The sequence below is a fragment of the Megalobrama amblycephala genome, linkage group LG15 (genome assembly GCF_018812025.1).
Source record: "Megalobrama amblycephala isolate DHTTF-2021 linkage group LG15, ASM1881202v1, whole genome shotgun sequence".
Classification (NCBI taxonomy): Eukaryota; Metazoa; Chordata; class Actinopteri; order Cypriniformes; family Xenocyprididae; genus Megalobrama; species Megalobrama amblycephala.
The window spans coordinates 26,887,989-26,910,874 of record NC_063058.1 but is presented as its reverse complement, the minus strand read 5'-3'; the positions used below and the strand labels follow the sequence as shown (position 1 = coordinate 26,910,874).

Genomic DNA, 22,886 nt, shown 5'->3' with positions numbered 1-22,886 from the left:
TCAGTGTGTTGGTGAGGATATACACATTCAGTATTATTTTTATTATGCACATTTTATATATTATGTACATGTATATAATAAAAGCTTTATTATAGTTTTTAATGGTTTTGAAAGAAGTCTCTTATGTTCACAAAAGCTGCATTTATTTGATAAAAAATACAGTAAAATTGTGAAATATTTTTACAATTTAAAATAACTGTTTTCTATTTGAATATATTTTAAAATGTAATTTATTCCTGTGATGCAAAGCTGAATTTTCAGCATCATTACTCCAGTGTCACATGATCCTTTAGAAATTATTCTAATATGATTTGAAAATATTGATTGATTTTTTTTTTTTTTTTTACTATTATTATATTTTATATTTGATATCAGGGGTACTGGCCTTGAAAGTACTTGGTGAAAAAGATGGCATTAAACAAAATATTATATTAAATATACTTCCTTTATGTTGATTCAACATTAATATGGGTATTCTGTAGGCTATTATTTTTTATTATCATTTTTTTAGGTTTTATATGTAAGTATATATATATATATATATATATATATATATATATATATATATATATATATATATATATATTATAACTCTGTAGAGAAAATAAATATATATTTGTTTGGGGTGACCGTGAGGTCAGTTCCTTTGCATTAGCACAGTCATAATAAAGACTAATAGAAATGGGAGACCTATTATCCTAATGAAATGACATGACAGGGGTCAGAGGTCATGGTGTGGCAGATAGATGCAAAATGAGGTGTTCTACTGCATTATTAAGTGTTAATGCGAGTCTGCGATTGTTAGAGGCAAAAAAGCTGATCAAATAACTTTCAATTTTAATTTTTTTGTTGTTGTTGTTGTTCTGTACTGTACCACTGTTTCTGTTTATTTTTGTTAACCCTTAAAATTGCCTTTTTTATTATTGTTATACTATTAATTATATGTCCTTTTTTCGCTTCTGGGATTCATTATAAAAGCGCCGGCGGTTTGAGTTTATTTAATTCTTTATATTTTGACACACATATGCTAATGTGACAGTCCAGTGCTTCAGAATCTCCCTGTTTCCTTCTATTTCAGCAAATTATTCATGTGTGATATAAATACACATCTACACAGATGGATGTCGACTCTTCCCGAGTGCCTTAGCAACTGGTGTCTCACAATACAAATTTCTCACAGTTTCTCGCCCACCACCAAAACTCTCGCCACCGCAGAGAGTGAAAAATTCACCACAGCGATGTTTGTTCAGCTAAATTTGGTTTCACTCAGATGGCACTTATACAAAATGTCTTGACTGATATACATCTGTGCTGCTGGATAGAAAAAAAAATGACCATAACATTTTTAGCAGAACATATAATTTATCATCCAATCTGAGAAAATAACTAACATGAAGTATTCAGAGACGAAACGCCAAACTCTTCATAAACAGTTTTTTTGGGATGAAATATTACTCCCAGGAGGGAGTGCGGAGGTGTTTTCTGCCCCGAGGTTGAGTTTTGATATGACATCTGCTTTTAGCAAATTTGTTTTTGGCTTGAATCATGATTACTTGCAAGTTATGAAGAGATTTTCCCTTCATGCCCGTCCAAATCCAAATCATCAGACAGAAAGTCAACAATGAGTGAACAATGGATGAATTTCTATTCTCATTGAACGCTGTTCTGTTGCTACGGACACTATCTACATTGTAAGAATACGACATTGACAGATTTGTTGATTATATAGGAGCGTTCACACTGACAGCATTTTATAAAAGTCATTTTCAGGGAGAGTTGGTGATTTGAGGCAACATGAGCGATAATGATAAATGATGTGACATGAGGGAATCTTGGGCATTTTGCTCAGATTTTTGTAGATGTTAAATGTAGTAGAGTCTAGTAGATTTTAAATGCAGCTTTCAAATTAAAACATTTTTTTTTAAACTTATTTAATCTTTTTTTGTATTTTTATTATTATTTTATTATATTATTATTTATTATTGTATGTATTGAAATTATTATTGTAGATACAAAAAAGTGTCCAATATTATGTTTAATTTTTTTTTTTATTATTTTTTAAATGTAGCTTTCAAAGCTTTTTATTTTATTTTATTTTATTTTATTTTATTTTATTTTATTTTATTTTATTTTATTTTATTTTATTTTATTTTATTGACAGAAAATGTACTTGGTCAATATACATGCAACCCAACATTTTATTAAACAGTTTTTAAATATTATGACTTTTCAGATTGAATGGCTATATTGCTAATTTTATCCTAAGAAATTGGAAAAAAAATAATGTATTTAATAATGGTATCAGTGTGTTGGTGAGGATATACACATTTAGTATTATTTTTATTATTCAGGTTTTATATATTATGTATTTGAATATAATAAAATATCTAATATCACATTTTATATAGTTTTAATGGTTTTGAAAGAAGTCTCACAAAAGTTCACAAAAGCATTTATTTGATAAAAAAATACAGTAAAAGCAGTAAAATTCTGAAATATTTTTGCTATTTAAAATAACTGTTTTCTATTTGAATATATTTTAAAATGTAATTTATTTCTGTGATCAAAGCTGAATTTTGTTTTGTTTTGTTTTTGTTTTGATTTTTGCCTTAAGCCTTAAAGAACAGAACAAATCAGGACTTTCACAATGCCTTCACAAATATATATATATACATATAATTGGTCACATCAGTGCAGGAAATGTTGCATCTCCATTGCAAGCGAAGAGACATGGTGACTTGCACCCCTAGCTTGCAATGTAGTGAAGGTCTAGTGTGGCCTCACCCCTGACATCCAGTCTGAATCTCCCTCATGGTGGATATTAAATCTGTAGCCGTAAAATGATTCACATCTTCCTTTACCTCTTAAAAGCGACTGATTCTCTTGTCTTGGCAGCTAATAAATTGCTTTTCATGGAACTGAGGGACGTAGCACTGAAATTTTGGTGGACAGTTTGCTCTAAATAAATTGCTCTCCGCTATCTGATCACGAACCGTTGTGAGGAACTGATTGGTTTCTCAACAGAAGTGTTTGGAGAGAGAGAGAGAGAGAATGGACAGCAAACACTTGTTTTAATAGAGTCGGAAGGATAAAAATAGCTGGTGCCGCTGTTACCTGAGGTTTACATCAGAGAAGAGGGTCACGGCCTCTGACACTGGATCACTCTCTTTCCTGTCAACTCAAGTCCTTCCTGTGATGTGAGAGTGAAGATCAGAGGTTGATTAGAGCAGCTTTGAACTGCTTCCTTTATTTAGTCAATAGCTAAAACTAGTAGAATTAAAAATCTCTGGGTTCTGAGAGTATGGATATGAAATCTGGATTTGAGGGGAGTATAACATTTTCCATTATATGATGGACAAAATTGTGCAAAATATGTTTGATGAGATTCATAATTAAACATTTGTATCTGTTATCTGTGCATGCATCTATTAGGGGACTTTGTAAACATTTTGAAAATGCAAACAAGTCTTAATCTAACCCTATATAATAAAACTGAGGCTGTTTCATGTAAAAGTAAAAATTAAGATGTTACACAAAATGTAAAGAAATACAGTAAAATAATAAGGCAAAAGCAATTATATAAATCAATTTTATATCAAGAACATAAACACTGTCCACAAGTAAAAAATGTGACACTGCTGCTCTCGTGTGGTGAGTGAGTGAAATATAAATGATGATGTGTAACAAAAATACATTTCCTTCTTTCGATGGATGGATAGATTTTATTACTTTATATGTTCAATAAACTCTCCCATTTCTGACTATTATTTTATGTCAGGCGCTGGTTATTTTATTATTTTAAAGCTTCCGCTAAGAACAAAATAGTCCATTACAACATAGCCTACTAAAAAACCTAATAAAATAAGCAAAACAAAATGAAAACAGCAACAATTACAATATTAGTTTATATTTCTATATATTATTATGCATTAATTAAGCAATTAAAATAGATTATTAGTAACAATATTGATTAAACTAGGCCTACTTATCTTCTATTATTCGCTCGCATTCAGCTATTTGTGTCATGTACAGGTTTGTTTTTCTTCCTACCCATGTTTTTATTTTTTTGCTTTACCCTTTATTCTGCTCTTCAGCTTCTATACATCTCCCGTGTCAAGAGTATTATGTTTCATGTTTTAAAACACAAAACAAGTTTTAACGTAGGCTATAGGTCACGTTTCTGGTTTAAACCAAAGAAAAAGGTGATTAAAAATCAGTATCTAACCTGACGAAAAGATATTTATTTTTAAATGTTATCCACATTATAATTCATCTGCAACAGCACTGTGAACTTTTATAAAGATGCGTTAGGTCATTACATTTTAAATGCATCATTATGTGAAGATGAGGAGATCTCCGCATGAAAGACCCATGACTGGCAGATAAACGTGCCACTACATTTCTATCCGAAACGGTACGAAATCAAATTTAATTGAATGTGGGGTTTTAACTGTGACAAACAAGTGTGGAATATATATATATATATATATATATATATATATATATATATTCTATATATATATATATATATATATATATATATATATATATATAGGCCTATATATATAATCCAGTTGGTTTCTATGCCACTTAGGCATATGCCAAAAACAACAACAACAGCAATTTGGAGGGGTTTTCTGAAGGAAAATGCTAAATCTGAATGCAGGTAATACACTCTGTCACTCGATATCTCTCTCACAGTACTCAGTAATTGAGAACAAACATGTTTACGTTACTAAGGGTGGTTGCTAAGGTTGTTGTTCAGTGATACACAGGACTGTTGGGTGAAGCAGTCATAGCCGTGTTTTATTGTAAATTAAACAGCTATTTACCAATCAAGGACTGGAACTATCCATTTTATTAACTGGCTCTGACTGGACGCGTTTGAGCGCGATCAATTTACATTCATAATCGGCCTTACAATCGTTAAGTGTGTGCGCGGCTTAAGGGTGTTGTGCAATGATAGACATAACTGTTGGGGAATTAGTCATATCAGTGTTTTTTTGTGAATAAAACAGCTACTTATCACAGGTGTATGTTTTTAGAGTAGTTTACAACGGCTTCAAGTCTGGACCTTCTTGAATTACAGTTTTTCTCAGTCGCTTTGGTGCATTTCTCACATCACTATTTACATTTGCACAACAGTTTACACAAATCTTTACTGTAACACTACTGTACACTACAATACACTAAATGTGTGATGCAGTAAAGCTGTACGTCTAAATGTAAAATGTACAGTGACAAGTTCTTGTCCCACTGCAAGCTTCATATATGACACAATGACAGTAGTGCAGTGCAGATTGTTTAGTGCTGAATTACTGTCCATTTATGCACACCTGTTCTCTCGACGAAATGTTTGAATAATTGAATTTACAGGGGTTCTCCCAACATTTGGCTGCACCCTTCGACCAGCCTCAGCCATTGTGAGGCCGTGATTGACAACATGATCCACAATTGTAGCCCTGATTTCATCAGGGGTCTGCCTATGTACTTGGCCTCTTCTTCCTCTTTTGTCTTCTTCCCCTTCCCCTTCCCCTTCCCCTTCCTCCCCGCACCCTTACCCCTCTTCCACGAGGCCGAACCTTCCATTTCTGTCACAGTATTGTAGAAATGCTACACACTATGTCCTGCTTGGTTCGTATATGCTTGTAAAGTGGGGGTTTATGGGATTCAGCTCTGACAGTGATTGTAGAGAAGTGGCTTTCCAGATAGCAAGCAATGATCAAAATAATGTTAAATCAATGTTAATGTGTCAATGTTAACATCATTGAATCAATATCACTTTTGCACCCGCAATTAATGTTGAAAAAATGTTGAAATTTCAATAAAAAATCAATGGTAGTGGTATTGAATCAGTGTTTGCACACTCTCAGAAAATGAAACACAACTACAACTGACTTAAAGCCACACAGCCTGAAATCAACTGAAATTAATTGTGATTAATTGAGTGATGATTAAGCATTATTGAAGACACCTGATGATAACAAGCAGAATCACCAAAGGAGAAAATCACAATTTTTAAGACACCATCACAGAGGTCATGGTTTGCTTTAGTTGGGCTCTTGACCCTTCACTTTTTAATATTAGATTTTACTTGGGCAGTTTTAACTGCATTAAAACCAACCAGACAAGCAAAGTTAAAACATGATCAGGTGGTGTTGGTTAAGTTTTCACATAATCATTATTTGATCTGAACTCATTTAGAGCCCAATCTCTGAGTTAGATTTACATTATTGATTACAGCAGCACTGTGATTCTACAGCACAAGATCCAGTGTTTTTTTTTTTTGTTTTTTTTCAAAATAATTCAAAGGTTTCATCAAAAGTTCTTAGAAAAAAAGGCTCACATTTAGACACACATATCAAGAATCAGTCTGTGAATCTCAACAGTGGTGAGAATAATTAAGCATGTTGCAGTGCATTCTGGGTGCTACCAATCAAAATTCATCCATGCCTCCCATCATGCATTGCTGCTTGAATAAATTATGAGCTGAATTGTTTTAGTAATTTTCTTTATTCTCACTATTTTGTTTTGTGCTCTTTTTATGGGACTTTTTAGTAGCTTCTTTTCTAATGTTCAGAGTTGATCTGTTTATCAGAATATGTTGCTTGTCACCGTTGTTGAGATTCACAGGCTGATTCTTGATGTCTGTGTGGGCCTAACAGACAGGATTTTTTTTTTTTTGATCAGAACAATTTTTAAGAAATCCTTCATATTTTATCGATAAAGCTGATCTTCTGTTTAATCACAGTGCTGCTGTAATCAATAATGTAAATCTAACTCAAAGATTCGGCTCCAAAGGAGTTCAGATCAAATAATGATTATGTGAAAACATAACCAACATTACCTGACCATCTTTTCTCTTTGCTTGTCTGGCTGTTATAACTCAGTTACAACAACCCAAACAAATTCTAATATTAAAAAGTGAAGGGTCAAGAGCCCAACTAAAGCAAACCATGACCTCTGTGATGGTATCTTAAAAAATGTGATTTTCTCCTTTGGTGATTCTGCTTGTTATCATCAGGTGTCTTCAATAATGGTCAATCATCACTCAATTAATCACTTATTTATCTCATTAACTTTAACACCGCTTCAGTGGGTGGAAAAAAAATGTGGCAGGACTTTTACTTTCTGACCCCTGGACTTTTCACCTCTGCTGCGAACGGACCCGTATCGGAGTCCACTTGCGCGCAGTGACGGATCCGCAATGAAGGCGGATCGTGGACCCCGCCTTGGCTCCGCGCTGCATCCGCTCCGCATCCGCGATTAAAACCTTACCTCCGCGGCGGGTCCGTTTGGGACCCGCAAATTGATACAACCATTACAGTAAAGGCGCGTCCGCGGATCCGACATGGGTCCGCTCAGGATCCGCTGATTGACAGTAGAATTTATGGCATCGTCCGGATGCGGACCTGATCCTCTGGGCGGCGCCAAAACGGATGTGACAGTCACGCGGGTTTGCCGACTTGAATGCGGATCCGCCTAGGAGTCCCTTGCTGTGTGGGTTGTTATTTTTCACTTCCAAAAACTGTGAATTTAATGGTATTTTACCGTAAAATTACATTAAATGTACTGTTAGATCTATTACAGTTATTCACCGTATATAGTACGGAAACTTTCTGTAAACCAATTGACAGTTTTTCACCGCAGCATTTTTACAGTCTTTTACTGTTAAAATCACGGTCATTTTTTACAGTGTGGAGAGCCCCGTCTTTTCTCAAGACAGGATGCCCTCTGGGTCCTGTTGTACTGAGGAAAGTAGTGACAACAGATGCATCTCTTACAGGCTGGGGGCCGGTGTTCGAGGGCAGAACAGTGAGGGGAGTTTGGTCTCCTGCACTGAGAGAGAAGCACATACATTTTCTAGAACTACTGAAAGTGTTACTAGCTCTGAGACATTTTGTGCATTTTCTCAAGAATCATCATGTATTGGTCACAACAGACAATACAATGGTGATAGCCTACATAAATCAACAGGGAGGAGTGCGTTCTCACAAGCTTCACCTGTTAGTGAAAGACCTGATTACGTGGAGCAGCAGGACCCTCCTGTCATTACACGTGACGCATGTTCCGGGAATAATGAACAGGGGAGCAGATTTGCTGTCCAGAGGGAATCCTCTGGATGGGGAGTGGAGACTCCACCCCCAAGTTATGCTCATGGTGTGGTAGAGATTCGGCCAGGCCGCCGTAGATCTCTTCGCATCGCGCAAAGACGCGCACTGTCCCCTGTACTTCTCTCTGGTTGACAATGATGCACTGTTGGGTGTGGATGCTCTAGCCCACAAGTGGCCAGACATGTTACTTTATGCGATCTGTCCATTGAGCCTGATCGAGCCAACACTACGGAGAGTTCAGGAATGCAAACGTAATGATTCGGATCATGCTATACTGGCCAGGAAGACTTTGGGTTGCAGAGATTGCACAATTGTTCTATGACAAGCCATGGCCGTTACCAGTGTGCAGGGATCTCCTCTCACAAGCACGGGAGGAAAAATATTTCACCCCTCCCCTCAGAAACAAGGTCTCTGGGCCTGGCCTGTGAGAGGCTAAATCTGAATGCAGCTGGGTTACCTCTGAAAGTGATTGAGACAATTCAAAATGTGAGGGCTGCCTCAACTCGTTCTTTATATAATCTCAAATGGAGGGTGTTTGAGGGTTGGCGCGCAGCTGGGAACATCGTTCCTCTCTTGGGTTCAGTTTCGGATGTGCTGGTTTTTTTTACAGGACCTTCTAGATAAGGGCAGAGCCTTTTCTATGGTTAAGGTTTATCTGTCCGCTATCTCGGCATGTCATGTGGGTCTTAACTCGGGTACTATTGGCCAGCACCCTCTCGTCTGTCAATTTATGAGAGGGGCACGTCGGTTACACCCAGTATTGAAGCCGCTGGTCCCGTCTTGGCCCGTCCCGCTCCAGGTGGTCAAAAAGTCACTTTTAGAACTAGCCCTGTGTTTGTACCCAAAGTGTTTGATCACACTGGTGCAGTTCAATCAGTGGACCTGCTAGCTTTTCATTCACCACCCTTTGAATCCCCAGAGGAGGAGAGGTTATACAGTTTATGTCCGGTTCGTACTCTGCATATGTATGTTCAGAGAACCCGCACACTTTGTAAGAGCAATCAGCTATTTGTCTCGTGGGCTGACTCTTACAAAGGAAGACCTATCTCCCGTCAACGCCTTTCTCACTGGGTGGTGGAGGCTGTTGTATTATGTTACAATAATGCGAATTTAGAGCCCCCAATAGGACTACGAGCATACTCTACTAGAGGCATGGCTACTTCCTGGGCTCTTTTTAGAGGCATCTCTATTCAAGAAATTTGTGCGGCAGCCAGCTGGTCTTCTCTGCACACTTTTGTTTGTTTCTATAGACTGGATGTGACAGAACCCTCTCTGGCCCACTTAGTCCTGGGAGTGAGTAGTCAGGTTGTATAATGCAGTTTTTTTTAAAGGGCGAATTCCTCATATTATTCTGTTTTCACCTTCATCGGGAGCTATGATTCAGATCATTACACAGCCTTTATTATTTTGCTTCGTCAGTATCAGCAATACGGGAGTTGTATATATCCCATAGTAAGATACTGAACGAATGTTAGAACGAGAACATTAGGTAACTGACGTAACCCCAGTTCTCTGATAGCATGAAGCGAGGTATCTCACAAACATTGCCCTCCTTGCCTGTCTTGCACAGAGAATGACGAAATGGCTGGTAGCTGTGGTTTATATACAGGGAGGCAGGACTCCCTGATCGCTGCAGCAATTGGTCTGCCATGGTTGGCAGACGTGGTGTTATTGGTGCTTCCGCGATCAGTCACACCCTGAGGCGGTCCCCATAGTGAGATACCTCACTTCATGTTCTCAGAGAACCGGGGTTACGTCAGTAACCTAACGGTTTGGTTTATCAGAATTGGCTACCATGTTCCAAAACACAGCTTGAGCTGGTCCAGCTAGTAGTTCCAGGAAAAAGTTTGTAAAAATAGGGCACAATGTAAGGAATTTTCCGTGTTCTTTTTGTTTGTTTGTTTGTTGTTGTTGTTTTGTTTTTGGGTGGCTTGTTGTATTTAACCTGTATTTTGAATTACGCATTGTGTTGTGCTTTAGGGTTAACAGACATGTCCGTAAAAGGATAATGCCTTGGCAGAACATATCCAGTAGCCTAGCTAGCCTACATTTTCCATTTTTTATTTTTTTACATTCCCAGCTAACAAAAGGAATTGTCAGAACGTTTTGTTAACATTCTCTTTAAGTTATGAAAACGTTATTTCAAAACATTCAGTTTTTTTAATGTATCAAGAATGTTTTTTCTTGGTTTATGTTAATGTTAGAAGAACATTCCATTCTATCATTTTGGAAATGTTATAAAAACGTTATTTTGTAATATTTTCGGAACGTTCAAATTATCTGTTTTTATGTATTAAGAACGTTTTTTCTTGGTTTATGTGAACGTTAGAGGAACATTCCATTCTATCATTTTGGAAATGTTATGAAAACGTTATTTTCTGAACCTTCAAAACACCCTGCCCCGCTAGAAATTTTACATTCCCAGAACATTCTCAAAACGTCCCCACTGGTGTTAAGGACGTTGTCTAGTAATGTTCCCAGAACTTTTAGAGACGGTCATGATGTGGAGTTCTTTTAAGGTTTGGGGGACGTTATTTGGCAGACCTTCACAGAACATTCAGGATGTTTTCTGAACATTTAAGGAACCATATTTTATTATTATTTTTTTTAGGTAACATCCCTGCTGCCCTTGTCAAAAAAGTCAATTAATAAAAGCATCTGCTCAAACAAAAACTAATTTTTCTTAAATGTCTTACAAAAGACGAAAAAAACAGCAGAACATGCATGAGCTAATATAACTGCTGTTTCACTACTGTCTTCATTACTGTCTTTAAATAAAGCAACATACAGCAGAGCATCAGTGTTTCTGGATCATCACTGACTGAAGCACAGGCTTTACTCTCCAGCACAATGGTGACCTCACAAAACTCAGATAACAGAAACAACATTAAACACTAACAGATCTCTCTAGATATCTGCATCTTCACATTACAAACCACTCTGACTTTGTTTCTTTCATATAAATCTTCTTAATGAGGTGTTGATGTTTTATCAAATTTATAAATGTCACCGTTATGGAGGTAAGTGCTTGTTTTAGTTAGGCTCCTGACCCTTAACGTTTTGACTATGTTTTCTGCAATTGTTGTAATTGTGTTTTTAAAGCATTCATTGCTTAAGAAATTGTGAGAGGAGTCTGATCAAATGGATTTGATTGCTTATTGCTGATAGTCATATAATAATGTATAAAATCCTGTCATGTTTTGATATTTTGAAAGTTTTCATTATTGGGCAGAAATGATTCAGACAGCATCATGTAGATTCACACAGACATCAAGATTCTGCATATGATCCTCAACAATGGTGACAAAATTTTCAGATATACAGATTAACTCTGAACATCACAAAACAAGCTACTAAAGTCGCAAAAAAGATTTTTGTTTGTTTGTTTTCTGATTCATGATGTCTGTGTTAAAGTTAGAAAAAAGAACCCTGCTCAAAACTCTTGTCTGTATAAAGAATTAAATATAAAAAATAATAAAACTAGCAGTTAATACATTCACAGTTTGAGGCTTTAGTGATGATCAGTGAATCATCACATGAATTAAATCACCAGCACTTACCAAGCCAATTCATTTGATCAGAATTTACCTTGCATTTATTGCTATAACTAACGTGTCTTGATAACACAGTTAAAACAGCCAAAGAAAAACTAATGTTATAACTTAAAGAATCAAGAGCCCATCTAAAGCAAACACTCACCTCTATAACGGTGACTCCAAACTAATAATTTTCTATAAAACACACACGTAGAAGGCGATGTTCTCATGACCTTGTGCAACTTTGCCTAAAAGTTCTCTAAAAGTGACAAAAATTCTGACATTTTACAGAACATTTGTGACATAAATGTCCTCTTTTGATAATAAAAGTGCTGCAGTTCAAGGTTCCTTATATGACTTTAGGGGGACATTCCAATTTGGGTAATTTTATGGTCACATAAGAACATTCAAAACATTGAACTTCAAAAACATTTAGCAAATATTAATAACATCATAAAAACGCTACGGCAATGTTGTTCTAAGTACTTTTTTGCTCAACATTACGAGAACACCAGTCAAGTACAAATAACGTGAAATAGACGTTTCAAGAACGTTGTTATGAGAACTTTTTTGCTCAACATTACGAGAACACCAGTCAAGTACAAATAACGTGATAAAGACGTTTCAAGAACGTTGTTATGAGAACGTTTGTGTTCAACATTACGAGAACATCAGTCAAGTACAAATAACGTGATAAAGACGTTTCAAGAGCGTTGTTATGAGAACGTTTGTGTTCAACATTACGAGAACATCAGTCAAGTACAAATAACATGGTAAGAACGTTCCAACAATGTTTTTCTAAGAATGTTTCCTCTCAACGTTATGAGAATGTATTTTAATTATGAAAACATTATAAGAATGTTCCTGAAACATTATTTTAGAAATGTTTTTTTCTAACATTTACAAAACTTTTACATAACGTTAGTGAAAGTTATGGAAACGTTCCCTGTTAGCTGGGTTGTTATACAAAATGTCTTGACAGGCTAGAAAAACATAACCATAACATATTTTAACAGAACATATAACTTTTTCCTTAAATCTGTTGTTAGATTTAAATGATGAACACATACAAAATATGATGAGATTCATAATTAAACATTTGTATCTGTTATTATCAGTAAAAGAATATGGAAAAAGCAAAGTTAAATGACTATAAATAATTTTACATAAAGCACATAAACTGTTCAGTTTTGATTAAGCAAAACCTGTGACATTCTACTGCTCTCATGTGGCGAGTGAGTGAAACATAAATGATGATGTGTAACTAGTCGAAAAATAGTCCATTATAACGTAGGCCTGCTACATAATGAACACGACAGCAATTACAATATTAGCCTAGTTTATAGCCTATATAAAATTATTAATGAACTAAACCATTAAAAACGATTATTAGTAGACCTAACAATAATGTTTAGCCTACAACAGTTCAAGTTACCTCTTGTATTCTACATTCCTCTCTTTGTGTCACTTACGGGGTTGTTGTTTTTATTTGATTATAACTTGATATGCTACTCGTCAGCTTCTATCTATCAAGATTTTTATGTTCACTGTCTGTGACCGTTTTAAAACAGAAGAAACACTAACGTACGTCTCTGATAGCCTAAACTAAAGAAGTCAGAGATCGCGGAGTGATACGAGAGACTTAAAAGTAGCACCATTTACTCGGCTCAAGATGATTATCTGACAGATAAGGATTTTCTATTTGTTCATAGAGGAAGCCCCGTAAAACGCCTCTGATCGTTAGACATATGCTTTTAAGTCTATCAAACTAATAATAACGAATAAATGAAATTATTCTCATAAAGGTGTGTCCAATCCGCATCCTCTTCTCCGTTCCCTCACTGCGGCGATGGAGAGCAACAGGTGCTCACAGGTGAGTTCGTGTTGTTCGTCCTCTGGACACCCTCACCGGGCGGCTCTGATTCTGGCCCGGGGTGGCAGTAAAGGAATCCCTTTGAAGAACATCAAGAATCTGGCCGGTGTTCCTCTCATCGGATGGGTCCTGAGAGCTGCTTTGGATTCAGGAGTCGCTGACAGGCAACTACACTTTATATTTTCTTAATTGTTTAATATGACTTTAATAGCCTATGTTTTTTGTTGTTCAATATATGTGTATTAAACAAACTTAAACTGGGAACTGAAATGTTTGTGGTGGATATAAGTTTGTGGTCGTATTTAAAGCTCAAAATTAGGCTACAGTTACCATATCTGTATTTAGCAAGGACAGAATTTTATACTTGCTCCTGAATGTATTATTTTTAATATGGAATCTTGTTTCCTCCACGGAATAAACAATATAAAACGCTAATCTCAAAATTCTAACTACTTCCAGCAATTGTGAGTTTATTTCTCACAATTCTTACATTTTTAATTGTATCCTATTTCAGCGGGGGGGAAAAAATAAGTCGGGGGAAAAAAAGCATTTTTTTTCAATGTCGCAAATAGGATGCATTTTTATGTTTTTTATTCCGCGGCGAGCTTCCATCTTCTAGCTAAGATTAAAATAGCCTTTTAGTCTTAATTCTTGTCTTTAATGACTGGTGTTATGTGTGGCAGCGTGTGGGTTTCCACAGATCACGATGAAATTGAGCGGGTCGCAAAAGTCTGGGGCGCGAAAGTTCATCGCCGCAGTGCTGAAGTTTCCAAAGATTCTTCCAGCTCTCTGGAGACTATCCAGGAGTTCATCCGACTGAGACCCGGTGAGACAGACCTTCATCATTTATGCCTCGCAAACAAAACAAAAAAGGATCTGACTTGCTAACATAGATGAGATTTTGTATTTCAATTAAAAATATAGTAAAATATAGTAAATTGTATAAGCTACTAGGCTATATATTGTAGTATTTACAACACTTTATTAATGAATACTACAGCATAGTATTAACTAGTACTGATCAAGTTTAATAAATAGTATAGGCTACTTTAGTTTTTACTGCAGTAAACTGTACTGTATATTGTTGTATACCCACATAGTTCTTGAAAACTTAGTACAGTATTGGGTAATGTAATTTGTTTATATTACTATTTGTTATATTACCACAACTATAGAATTTGCACAACAAATTAATTAAAGTACTTTACTATAGTATGGTTCAAAAACTCTACTGTATATTTACTATAAATTACTATAGTATTTTTTCATGTGATGTATGCTAATTTTTCTGCATGAATAGGATATATAGTTATATGCTGAGTTATATATATGAATTGACATGGAAACTATATATTTTTTGTAATTTGAACAGAAAAAGAATATTACAGTGCTTAAAAACCTGTTAACTTTTATAGTATATTTAACACTACTGAAATTCATGTATCTTTTAAGAATTTTTTGAATGTAATTTTCTATGTAAATATATGTAACTTTAAATATTGTAGGAAGCAAAAATTATGAATTATAAGAGAAAATTATATTTAAAATATTGTCGAAATGTTTTTATCAGTAAGCAGTATGAATTTGTGTAACTTAAAGAGGGAGAACTGGAATATAGATCAATTACAAACAATTAAAAGAAGTCAAATATTTAAGCCTTTATTAAAAACCATTTAAGACCCAGAAAGGCCTGCAGCTTTATTGTGTTTATCATTTATTTTCTCTGTGTTTCAGAGGTGGACATCGTCTGTCATATTCAGGCTACGTCTCCATGCCTGCACCCTCATCACATCAGAGAAGCCCTGCAGATGATCACCGAACAGGGTTGTGACTACGTGTTTTCAGTGGTGCGCAGACACCAGTTTCGGTGGGAGGAGGTGAACGAGAAAGGTACAAACATCTCACAAACCCCATAAAGAAAACAATTGCACATTTTTGCTTTGTATAAATTTGTCATATAAGGACTTTCCAATTGATGTTTATGACACTCACTTAAAATCATATTGTAAAAAACAAAAGTAGGTCACATTAAAGGTCCCGTTCTTCGTGATCCCATGTTTCAAACTTTAGTTAGTGTGTAATGTTGTTGTTAGAGTATAAATAAAATCTGTAAAATTTTAAAGCTCAAAGTTCAATGCCAAGCGAGATATTTTATTTAACAGAAGTCACCTACATCGAACGGCCAGTTTGGACTACATCCCTCTACTTCCTTCTTTAATGACGTCACTAAAACAGTTTTTTGACTAACCTCCGCCCACAGGAATACACAAGAGTTGCGTTTGTAGAGTGTGTTTGTCGCCATGTCGTCGAAACGCTGTTATTTTCATCCTGCAGTCCAATCACCGGGTCTGATTCCGGCTCAAATTGATAGGGTAAAATTAAAGACATGTTTACAATAACACTGAGCGCATGCATCTCCACGTTATGGTAAGAGGCGTGACCTTTCCGGGCAAGGAGCGCTAAGCTGCTGTCGAATCACAACACAGGAACCGCTGGCACAATCAGAACTCGTTACGTATTTCTGAAGGAGGGACTTCATAGAACAAGGAAGTCATCAGCCCGTTTTTATGACAGTGGAAACAGCGGTATACAGATAAGTAAATAATGTGAAAAATACTGTTTTTTTACACGCGAAACATGAACACATGTTATATTGCACACTATAAACACAATCAAAGCTTCAAAAAACCACGAAAAACGGGACCTTTAATATACTTTGATCTCATATCTTGGATCTGTATGGCACCTAACCCTGTGGCTATGATAATAGCAGGAACTACATCTGAACGTTTTTCACTGTAATTAGGGAGTAAGAATCCGACTCCTCTGAACATCGATGTGGCGCACAGACCTCGACGCCAAGACTGGTGTGGGGAACTCTATGAAAATGGCTCTTTCTATTTTTATACGAGAAAAGCCCTGGAAAACGGCCTTGAACAGGTGAGTCATTATCAAAATATGGTGAAAAACCTGTTCCTTCACTTCTCAGTCATTATAATCAAATTTAAATTATTTCTTTGTGTGTGAAACAAACTAAAATAAAGTGTAAAAGTCAAATGTCAAGATGTTCACAAATACTTCCTGTTGGGGATTGCCCCAACGAAAGCTGGTGTATATGTTATTGACCGCTGCAGAACTCTGGTCAGGGAGTCGGAGTCATCAGATAGATTTGAACTGTTTATTGCACAAGAGTGACCATATACACATAGAAGTGTACTTGAGGTAGTTTTCTGAAATATATAAAATAACAGAAATAAATATTCATTTTCTAAATATAATCAACAATTTAACAGATTACAAACTGAATGATAAACAACTTTACATAACGAACTGATATATAAATATGACAGTAATATCAGCATGAGTCAGCAATATTAAGCTGCAGTGTAATAAAGATTACAAAACCCTCAAAATATGAATTATATAGGGTAATGAGTAATACAGGCAGTAATAATAGCGACCACAGGATGATATGATCCAACTGAGAAATGTTAAACTTAGAGCAAATAACTTTGATAAACATTACTAATACTAGCCGCGATGCTGGCGGCACAAATCCGCTCGTTAAACAGGATCAAATTACATTCAGAAAGATCGCGAAGCATAAAGAACATAATGAACTAAATCTAATACTGCTGCAATACAGTATAACAATCTGCATTAACTACAATATACACTGAATTAAAACTTACTTGTCATTAACTTTCTCTTGCGCATGAATGCTGCACTTTAGTGAGAGCGTGCGATCTGACTGCTCCACTGGAGTGATAGTGAATAAGCAGATACGCTGAGCTCATACACGCAGGAAACACTGCACTACGTTATTTACATAAGTCAAACTTAAAACGTCACACACATAAAAAGCTTTAAACTTAAAAGGAGAGAATTCACAACACTTCCCATCAGCTTTAATTGGAGAAAAACATTTTGTAAATTGAGAAATCAACATGACCCATGAGAGCTCATGACCTCAAATGCTCTGCTTCAGATATTTTGATCTGTTCTGTTTGTTTTAGTTGGACAAGATCGCTTACTATGAGATGCTGCCTGAGCACAGCGTTGATATCGACGTGGACATCGACTGGCCTGTCGCTGAGCAGAGGGTTCTGAGGTGGGATATTTCAACAAACTCTGTGGCTGCTGGACAAAACACAATAATGAAGAAATAAATGCAGCTCTTTTCTGCAGGTTTGGCTACTTCGGCCAAGAGGAGAAAGCGGCGATCAGGCTGTTTCTGTGTAATGTGTCTGGCTGTTTGACGAATTGTCAGATTTACACATCGGTTTCAGGAGAGGACCTTGTGGCCATCAATGCTCGAGACGTGGCAGGCATACAGATGCTTCAGAGAGAAGATATAGAGGTGCAGTCATGTAGGCTGGCACAAATAATGGGGCATAGTACCTATACACTGTAATAAAAATGTTAATTGTAACGGTAAAATTTAAAGGCACAATATGTACGATTTTTGGAGACAGTGTTAAACATTTTGTTGACTTGTGTACTTGTTTAAAGGGTTAGTTCACCCAAAAATGAAAATGCTGTCATTAATTACTCATGTCGTTCCACACCTTCGTTCATCTTCAGAACACAAATTAAGATATTTTGGATGAAATCTGATGGCTCAGTGAGGCCTGCATTGCCAGCAAGTCAATTTACACTTTCAATGTCCAGAAAGCTACTAAAGACGCATTTAAAACAGTTCATGTAACTACAGTGGTTCAACCATAATGTTATGAAGTGACGAGAATACTTTTTGTGCGCCAAAAAAACCCAAAATAACACTTTAATCAACAATATCTAGTGATGGACGATTTCACAACACTGCTTCATGAAGCTTTACAAATCTTTTGTTTCGAATCAGTGGTTCAGAGCGCGTATCAAACTGCCAAAGTCACGCCCCCCAGTGGTGAACCATTGAAATTTTGAAACACTTATCACGTAACAAAGCCTCGTTTACTGAAATCACGTAACTTTCGCAGTTTGATACACGCTCCGAACCACTGATTCAGAGAAATCCAGAGAAAATAAACAATTTGAACCAGGACAGGGACCATGTCCATGCATCGCCTAGTGATGTCATACCTGCACAGGGTTGCCAGGTTTCCACAACAAAACCCACCCAATTGCTACTCAAAACTAGCCCAAAACTAGCCCAATCATGTTTCACGGAACAGTCCCCCAATAAAAATCATGTTCTGGGGGTAAAATCTGCATTTTTGGCGGGGTTCCCCTGGTAAAATTCACATTCCAAGGGCTAAATATCATATTATTCTGGGTCACTTCTACTTGCGGACATGAAAAACAAACCGCGGCAACAGTGTTAAAGTAGTCAAGTCAAGTCAAGTCAAATTTATTTATATAGCGCTTTTTACAATTGGTAATTGTTTCAAAGCAGCTTTACATATTAGAAGCACAGAAAAAAGAGAAGTGGTTAAAAATAAGCTGTACAAGCAAGCGTGGTAATATGTAACATATACAAGATGGTGCTACATTAAGCCAATGTCGGCTGACTCCCAGGGGTGGAAAAAAACCCCTAGGAGAAAAACCCAGCGTGCTAACACTGGGAAAAAAGTCCTAGGAGGGAAAAAACCCCTTGGAAGATATATATAATATATGTAAATGGATATGGAGATCAAAATCTGAATTATACATTTTTATTATCGAGATTAAAAATAGATTATATATAAATATATGTAAGCGGATATGGAGATTTAAAAATCTGAATTATAGATGCAGCCAGAACTGGATCTGTAGGCCCATTGTCTCCTGGGCTACGTTGTAGTCAGGTCCAGACACAGGTTCTCCATCTGATCTGGATACGGCCTGGATCCAGCACCCGGCAAACCTCAGGATAAGCAGAGAGACTGATATTAGCGTAGATGCCATTCTTATTCTGATGTACAGGTATATCTAGTGTTATAGGAAATGTTCTCGGTTCCGGCCGACCTAATTATTGCAGCGTAACAATCCTTTAACGGATTTGAAAAAATGTTAATGTATTGATAATGTGTTATGTGTATGCAAGAGCAAAGAGATGTGTTTTTAGTCTAGATTTAAACTGACAGAGTGTGTCTGCTTCCCGAACAATGCTAGGAAGATTGTTCCAGAGTTTAGGTGCTAAATAGGAAAAGGATCTGCCACCTTCAGTTGATTTTGATATTCTGGGTATTATCAACTGGCCTGAATTCTGAGATCGCAATAGACGTGAAGGACTATAATGCACCAAGAGCTCGCTTAGATATTGGGGAGCTAAACCATTTAGAGCTTTATAAGTAAGTAGCAAGATTTTAAAATCTATACGATGTTTAATAGGGAGCCAATGTAATGTTGACAGAACTGGGCTAATATGGTCATACTTTCTGGTTCTAGTAAGAACTCTAGCTGCCGCATTTTGGACCAACTGTAGTCGGTTTAAAAGCCAAGCAGAACAACCACCCAGTAGTGCGTTACAGTAATCTAGTCTTGAGGTCATGAATGCATGAACCAACTTTTCCGCATTTGTCATTGAGAGCATATGTCGTAATTTAGATATATTTTTTAGATGGAAGAAGGCGGTTTTACAGATACTAGAAACATGACTTTCAAATGAAAGATTGGTATCAAAGAGCACACCCAGGTTCCTAACTGAGGACGAAGATTTAATGGAGCACCCGTCAAGTGTTAGAGAGTATTCAAGGTTTTTTCGTGAGGAAGTTTTTGGTCCAAAGATTAAGATATCAGTTTTTTCTGAATTTAATAATAAGAAATTTCTTGTCATCCAGTTTTTAATGTCAGCAATGCATTCTGTTAGTTTTGTGAATTTGTAGGTTTCGTCAGGGCGCGAGGAAATATAGAGCTGAGTATCGTCAGCGTAGCAGTGAAAACTAACACCATGCTTCCTAATTATCTCTCCTAAGGGCAGCATGTACAGAGTGAAAAGCAACGGTCCTAGTACTGAGCCTTGTGGTACTCCATATTGAACTTGTGATCGATACGACATCTCTTCATTAACTACTACAGACTGATAACGGTCAGATAAGTATGATTTGAACCATGCCAAAGCAATTCCACTAATGCCAATATAGTTTTCAAGTCTTTTTAAAAGAATGTTGTGATCGATAGTGTCAAAAGCAGCACTGAGATCTAATAACACTAATAGAGAAATACAGCCACGATCGGATGATAAGAGTAGATCGTTTGTAACTCTAACGAGAGCAGTCTCAGTACTATGGTATGGTCTAAATCCTGACTGGAAATCCTCACAGATTCCATTTCTTTCTAAAAAGGAGCACAGCTGTGTTGAAACTGCCTTTTCTAGTATCTTTGACAGAAAAGGTAGATTCGAGATTGGCCTGTAATTTACTAAATCTCTCGGATCTAGTTGAGGTTTTTTAATAAGAGGTTTAATAATAGCCTGCTTAAAAGTTTTTGGCACGTATCCTAGTGTTAAAGATGAATTAATTATATCAAGAAGTGGACCTACGACCTCTGGAAGCATTTATTTCAGTAGTTTAGTCGGCATTGGGTCTTACATACATGTTGTTGATTTTGATGATTTGATAAGTTTAGATAATTCTTCCTCTCCTATAGCGGCGAATGATTCTAGTTTTACCTCAGGGACACTACAGTAAGTAGCTCAATTCCGCGGGAAAACCACCGGCTGTGAGGTGAAGACGACATCTCCCACGATTCAGCTCTCAATCTCGGCATCGTCAAGCTACGCCTTTGTTTTAAATAATGACCTCTAGTGGCGAAAATTTACATATTGTGCCTTTAAGTCCCATAAAGTAAAGTTCTGGTAACCACAGCTGCAGTTAATTTCACTTTTTTCTATTGTGTAGGAACACCTATGAACACACATTCACAATCCATTTTATTTATTCATACATCTATTATTTTCAGTAGCATGCAACATTAAGATCAGAAGAACATGTATTAAGTTAAATTGATTTCCATGTTTCATAACTTTCATTAGGTGATCCTCATATCCAGCGTGAATGAGCCACTGTCCAGGGGTCTCCTGGAGAAAGTGGCCCAGCAGGCCAGATGTGGCCTCAGGATTGGAGAGCAGCAGAAAGGGCTTGAGGTGGAGCGGCTGATGAGAGAGAAAAATCTGCGGTGGGACGAGGTGGCCTTCATGGGTAAGAGTGTCATTTTGATATGAGAGATGCAAAGGTCCAAACGAATGGTATAAATAAACCTGGAACCACATGCAAAATAATCAAAGGTTTATTGAGCAGTCTGAGATGTTTTCCCTCACAGGTTCAGAAGCTGAAGATGTAGATGTCCTGTCTCAGGTGGGGCTGAATGGCGTCCCATGTGACGCACCTGTGGCTGATCTCATTGCAGCTAAATACATCTGCCAGAGACCCGGTGGCCACGGAGCCATTCGGGAGTTTGCCGAGTACATTCTGACGCTGGAGAAAAAGAGCACGTCACAGGTGCACCAGAATCGCATTGACAGGGCTCATTTTTAGAACTTTTCTGTTTTAAACAGTCAGTTTGTTGAACTTTATCTTTATTGTCCTTAGAGGCAATTATTTTTGTAGACAGCAGTACACATTCATGTCCATACAGCAACACAATACACATTGGATAACACACATTTATAATAATGTTATAATCATTTAAAAACATAATAGCAGCAGGTATGTGTCCCTGTGATAACATGACATCGGATCTAATTTGATTAAAACACCTGTGCGTGTCTGTTAACAAAAACACAACTGCGTTCCAGTTTATCTCTTCACTTGATCTCTCTCTCTGTATATTTACAATTTATTAATATGCAATACTCATTTACTTGTTGCACACCATTTTATGGTTTGTTTAATCTTCTTCTGTATGAAAGGGAGATGTCTTCATATCAGTGTCATCAAGGACAGTGTTGTGCATCAGGAGTTTTCCATTAACTATACGCGTTACATTTTTGCCAGTCCGAGGACATCAGGAAGGACACAGCTAAAATTAATCTGTAATGTTTAAGGTGTGATTCAGTTTATGTATGTGTGCATGTATATCCTACTTTTCAAAAGTTTGGGGTCATTAAGATTTGTTTTAAAGAAACTGACATTTTCCTACCTACTTCAAATAAATGGTGTTTTTCAAACTTTCTGTTTTTTTTATAATATAAATGTTATTTTATGTATATTTTTGTTATTTTCAACAAGCTACTATTTCAGGGATATTAAAGACTTCTGTAGGTTATAGATATTAAACTGGGCCATAACTTAAATTACTCTTGAGAAAAATTACTCTGAATTTGCTCTTACTATTTACTTCTTAGTTCTGTCCCAATTTTTGCGTACACACATGTTGTGTACATTACCTAAATAAATGTTTATATATGAGAATGTAAGCAGTTGACATGAAATTTCAAACATT

At 36.4% G+C, this 22,886-nt stretch overlaps 1 protein-coding gene across 2 annotated transcripts; it reads left to right on the top strand.

The window, feature by feature from the left end:
* Positions 1 to 13,151: 13,151 nt before the first annotated feature.
* On the top strand, positions 13,152 to 22,611 carry LOC125247764 (N-acylneuraminate cytidylyltransferase B-like). Of its 2 annotated transcripts, XM_048159237.1 has the most exons (9): positions 13,152 to 13,687; positions 14,207 to 14,349; positions 15,258 to 15,413; positions 16,330 to 16,463; positions 17,540 to 17,634; positions 17,712 to 17,883; positions 21,478 to 21,643; positions 21,765 to 21,943; positions 22,354 to 22,611. In XM_048159237.1, exons 1-9 carry the CDS (start codon positions 13,500 to 13,502, stop codon positions 22,465 to 22,467), a joined length of 1,347 nt encoding a protein of 448 aa, XP_048015194.1. In that variant the 5' UTR covers positions 13,152 to 13,499; the 3' UTR covers positions 22,468 to 22,611. The 2 variants fall into 2 exon arrangements, with proteins under 2 accessions (XP_048015194.1, XP_048015195.1); XM_048159238.1 differs by having other exon boundaries at positions 13,168 to 13,687; positions 21,765 to 22,611.
* The last annotated feature ends 275 nt before the right edge of the window (positions 22,612 to 22,886 follow it).

Excerpts from the sequence above, each read along its gene's own strand:
- LOC125247764 (XM_048159237.1), top strand. The coding sequence starts at position 13,500 with ATGGAGAGCAACAGGTGCTCACAGGTGAGTTCGTGTTGTTCGTCCTCT. Across the intron at positions 15,414-16,329 it reads GGAGGAGGTGAACGAGAAAG|GGAGTAAGAATCCGACTCCT; the intron begins GTACAAACATCT and ends CACTGTAATTAG. Across the intron at positions 17,884-21,477 it reads TTCAGAGAGAAGATATAGAG|GTGATCCTCATATCCAGCGT; the intron begins GTGCAGTCATGT and ends AACTTTCATTAG.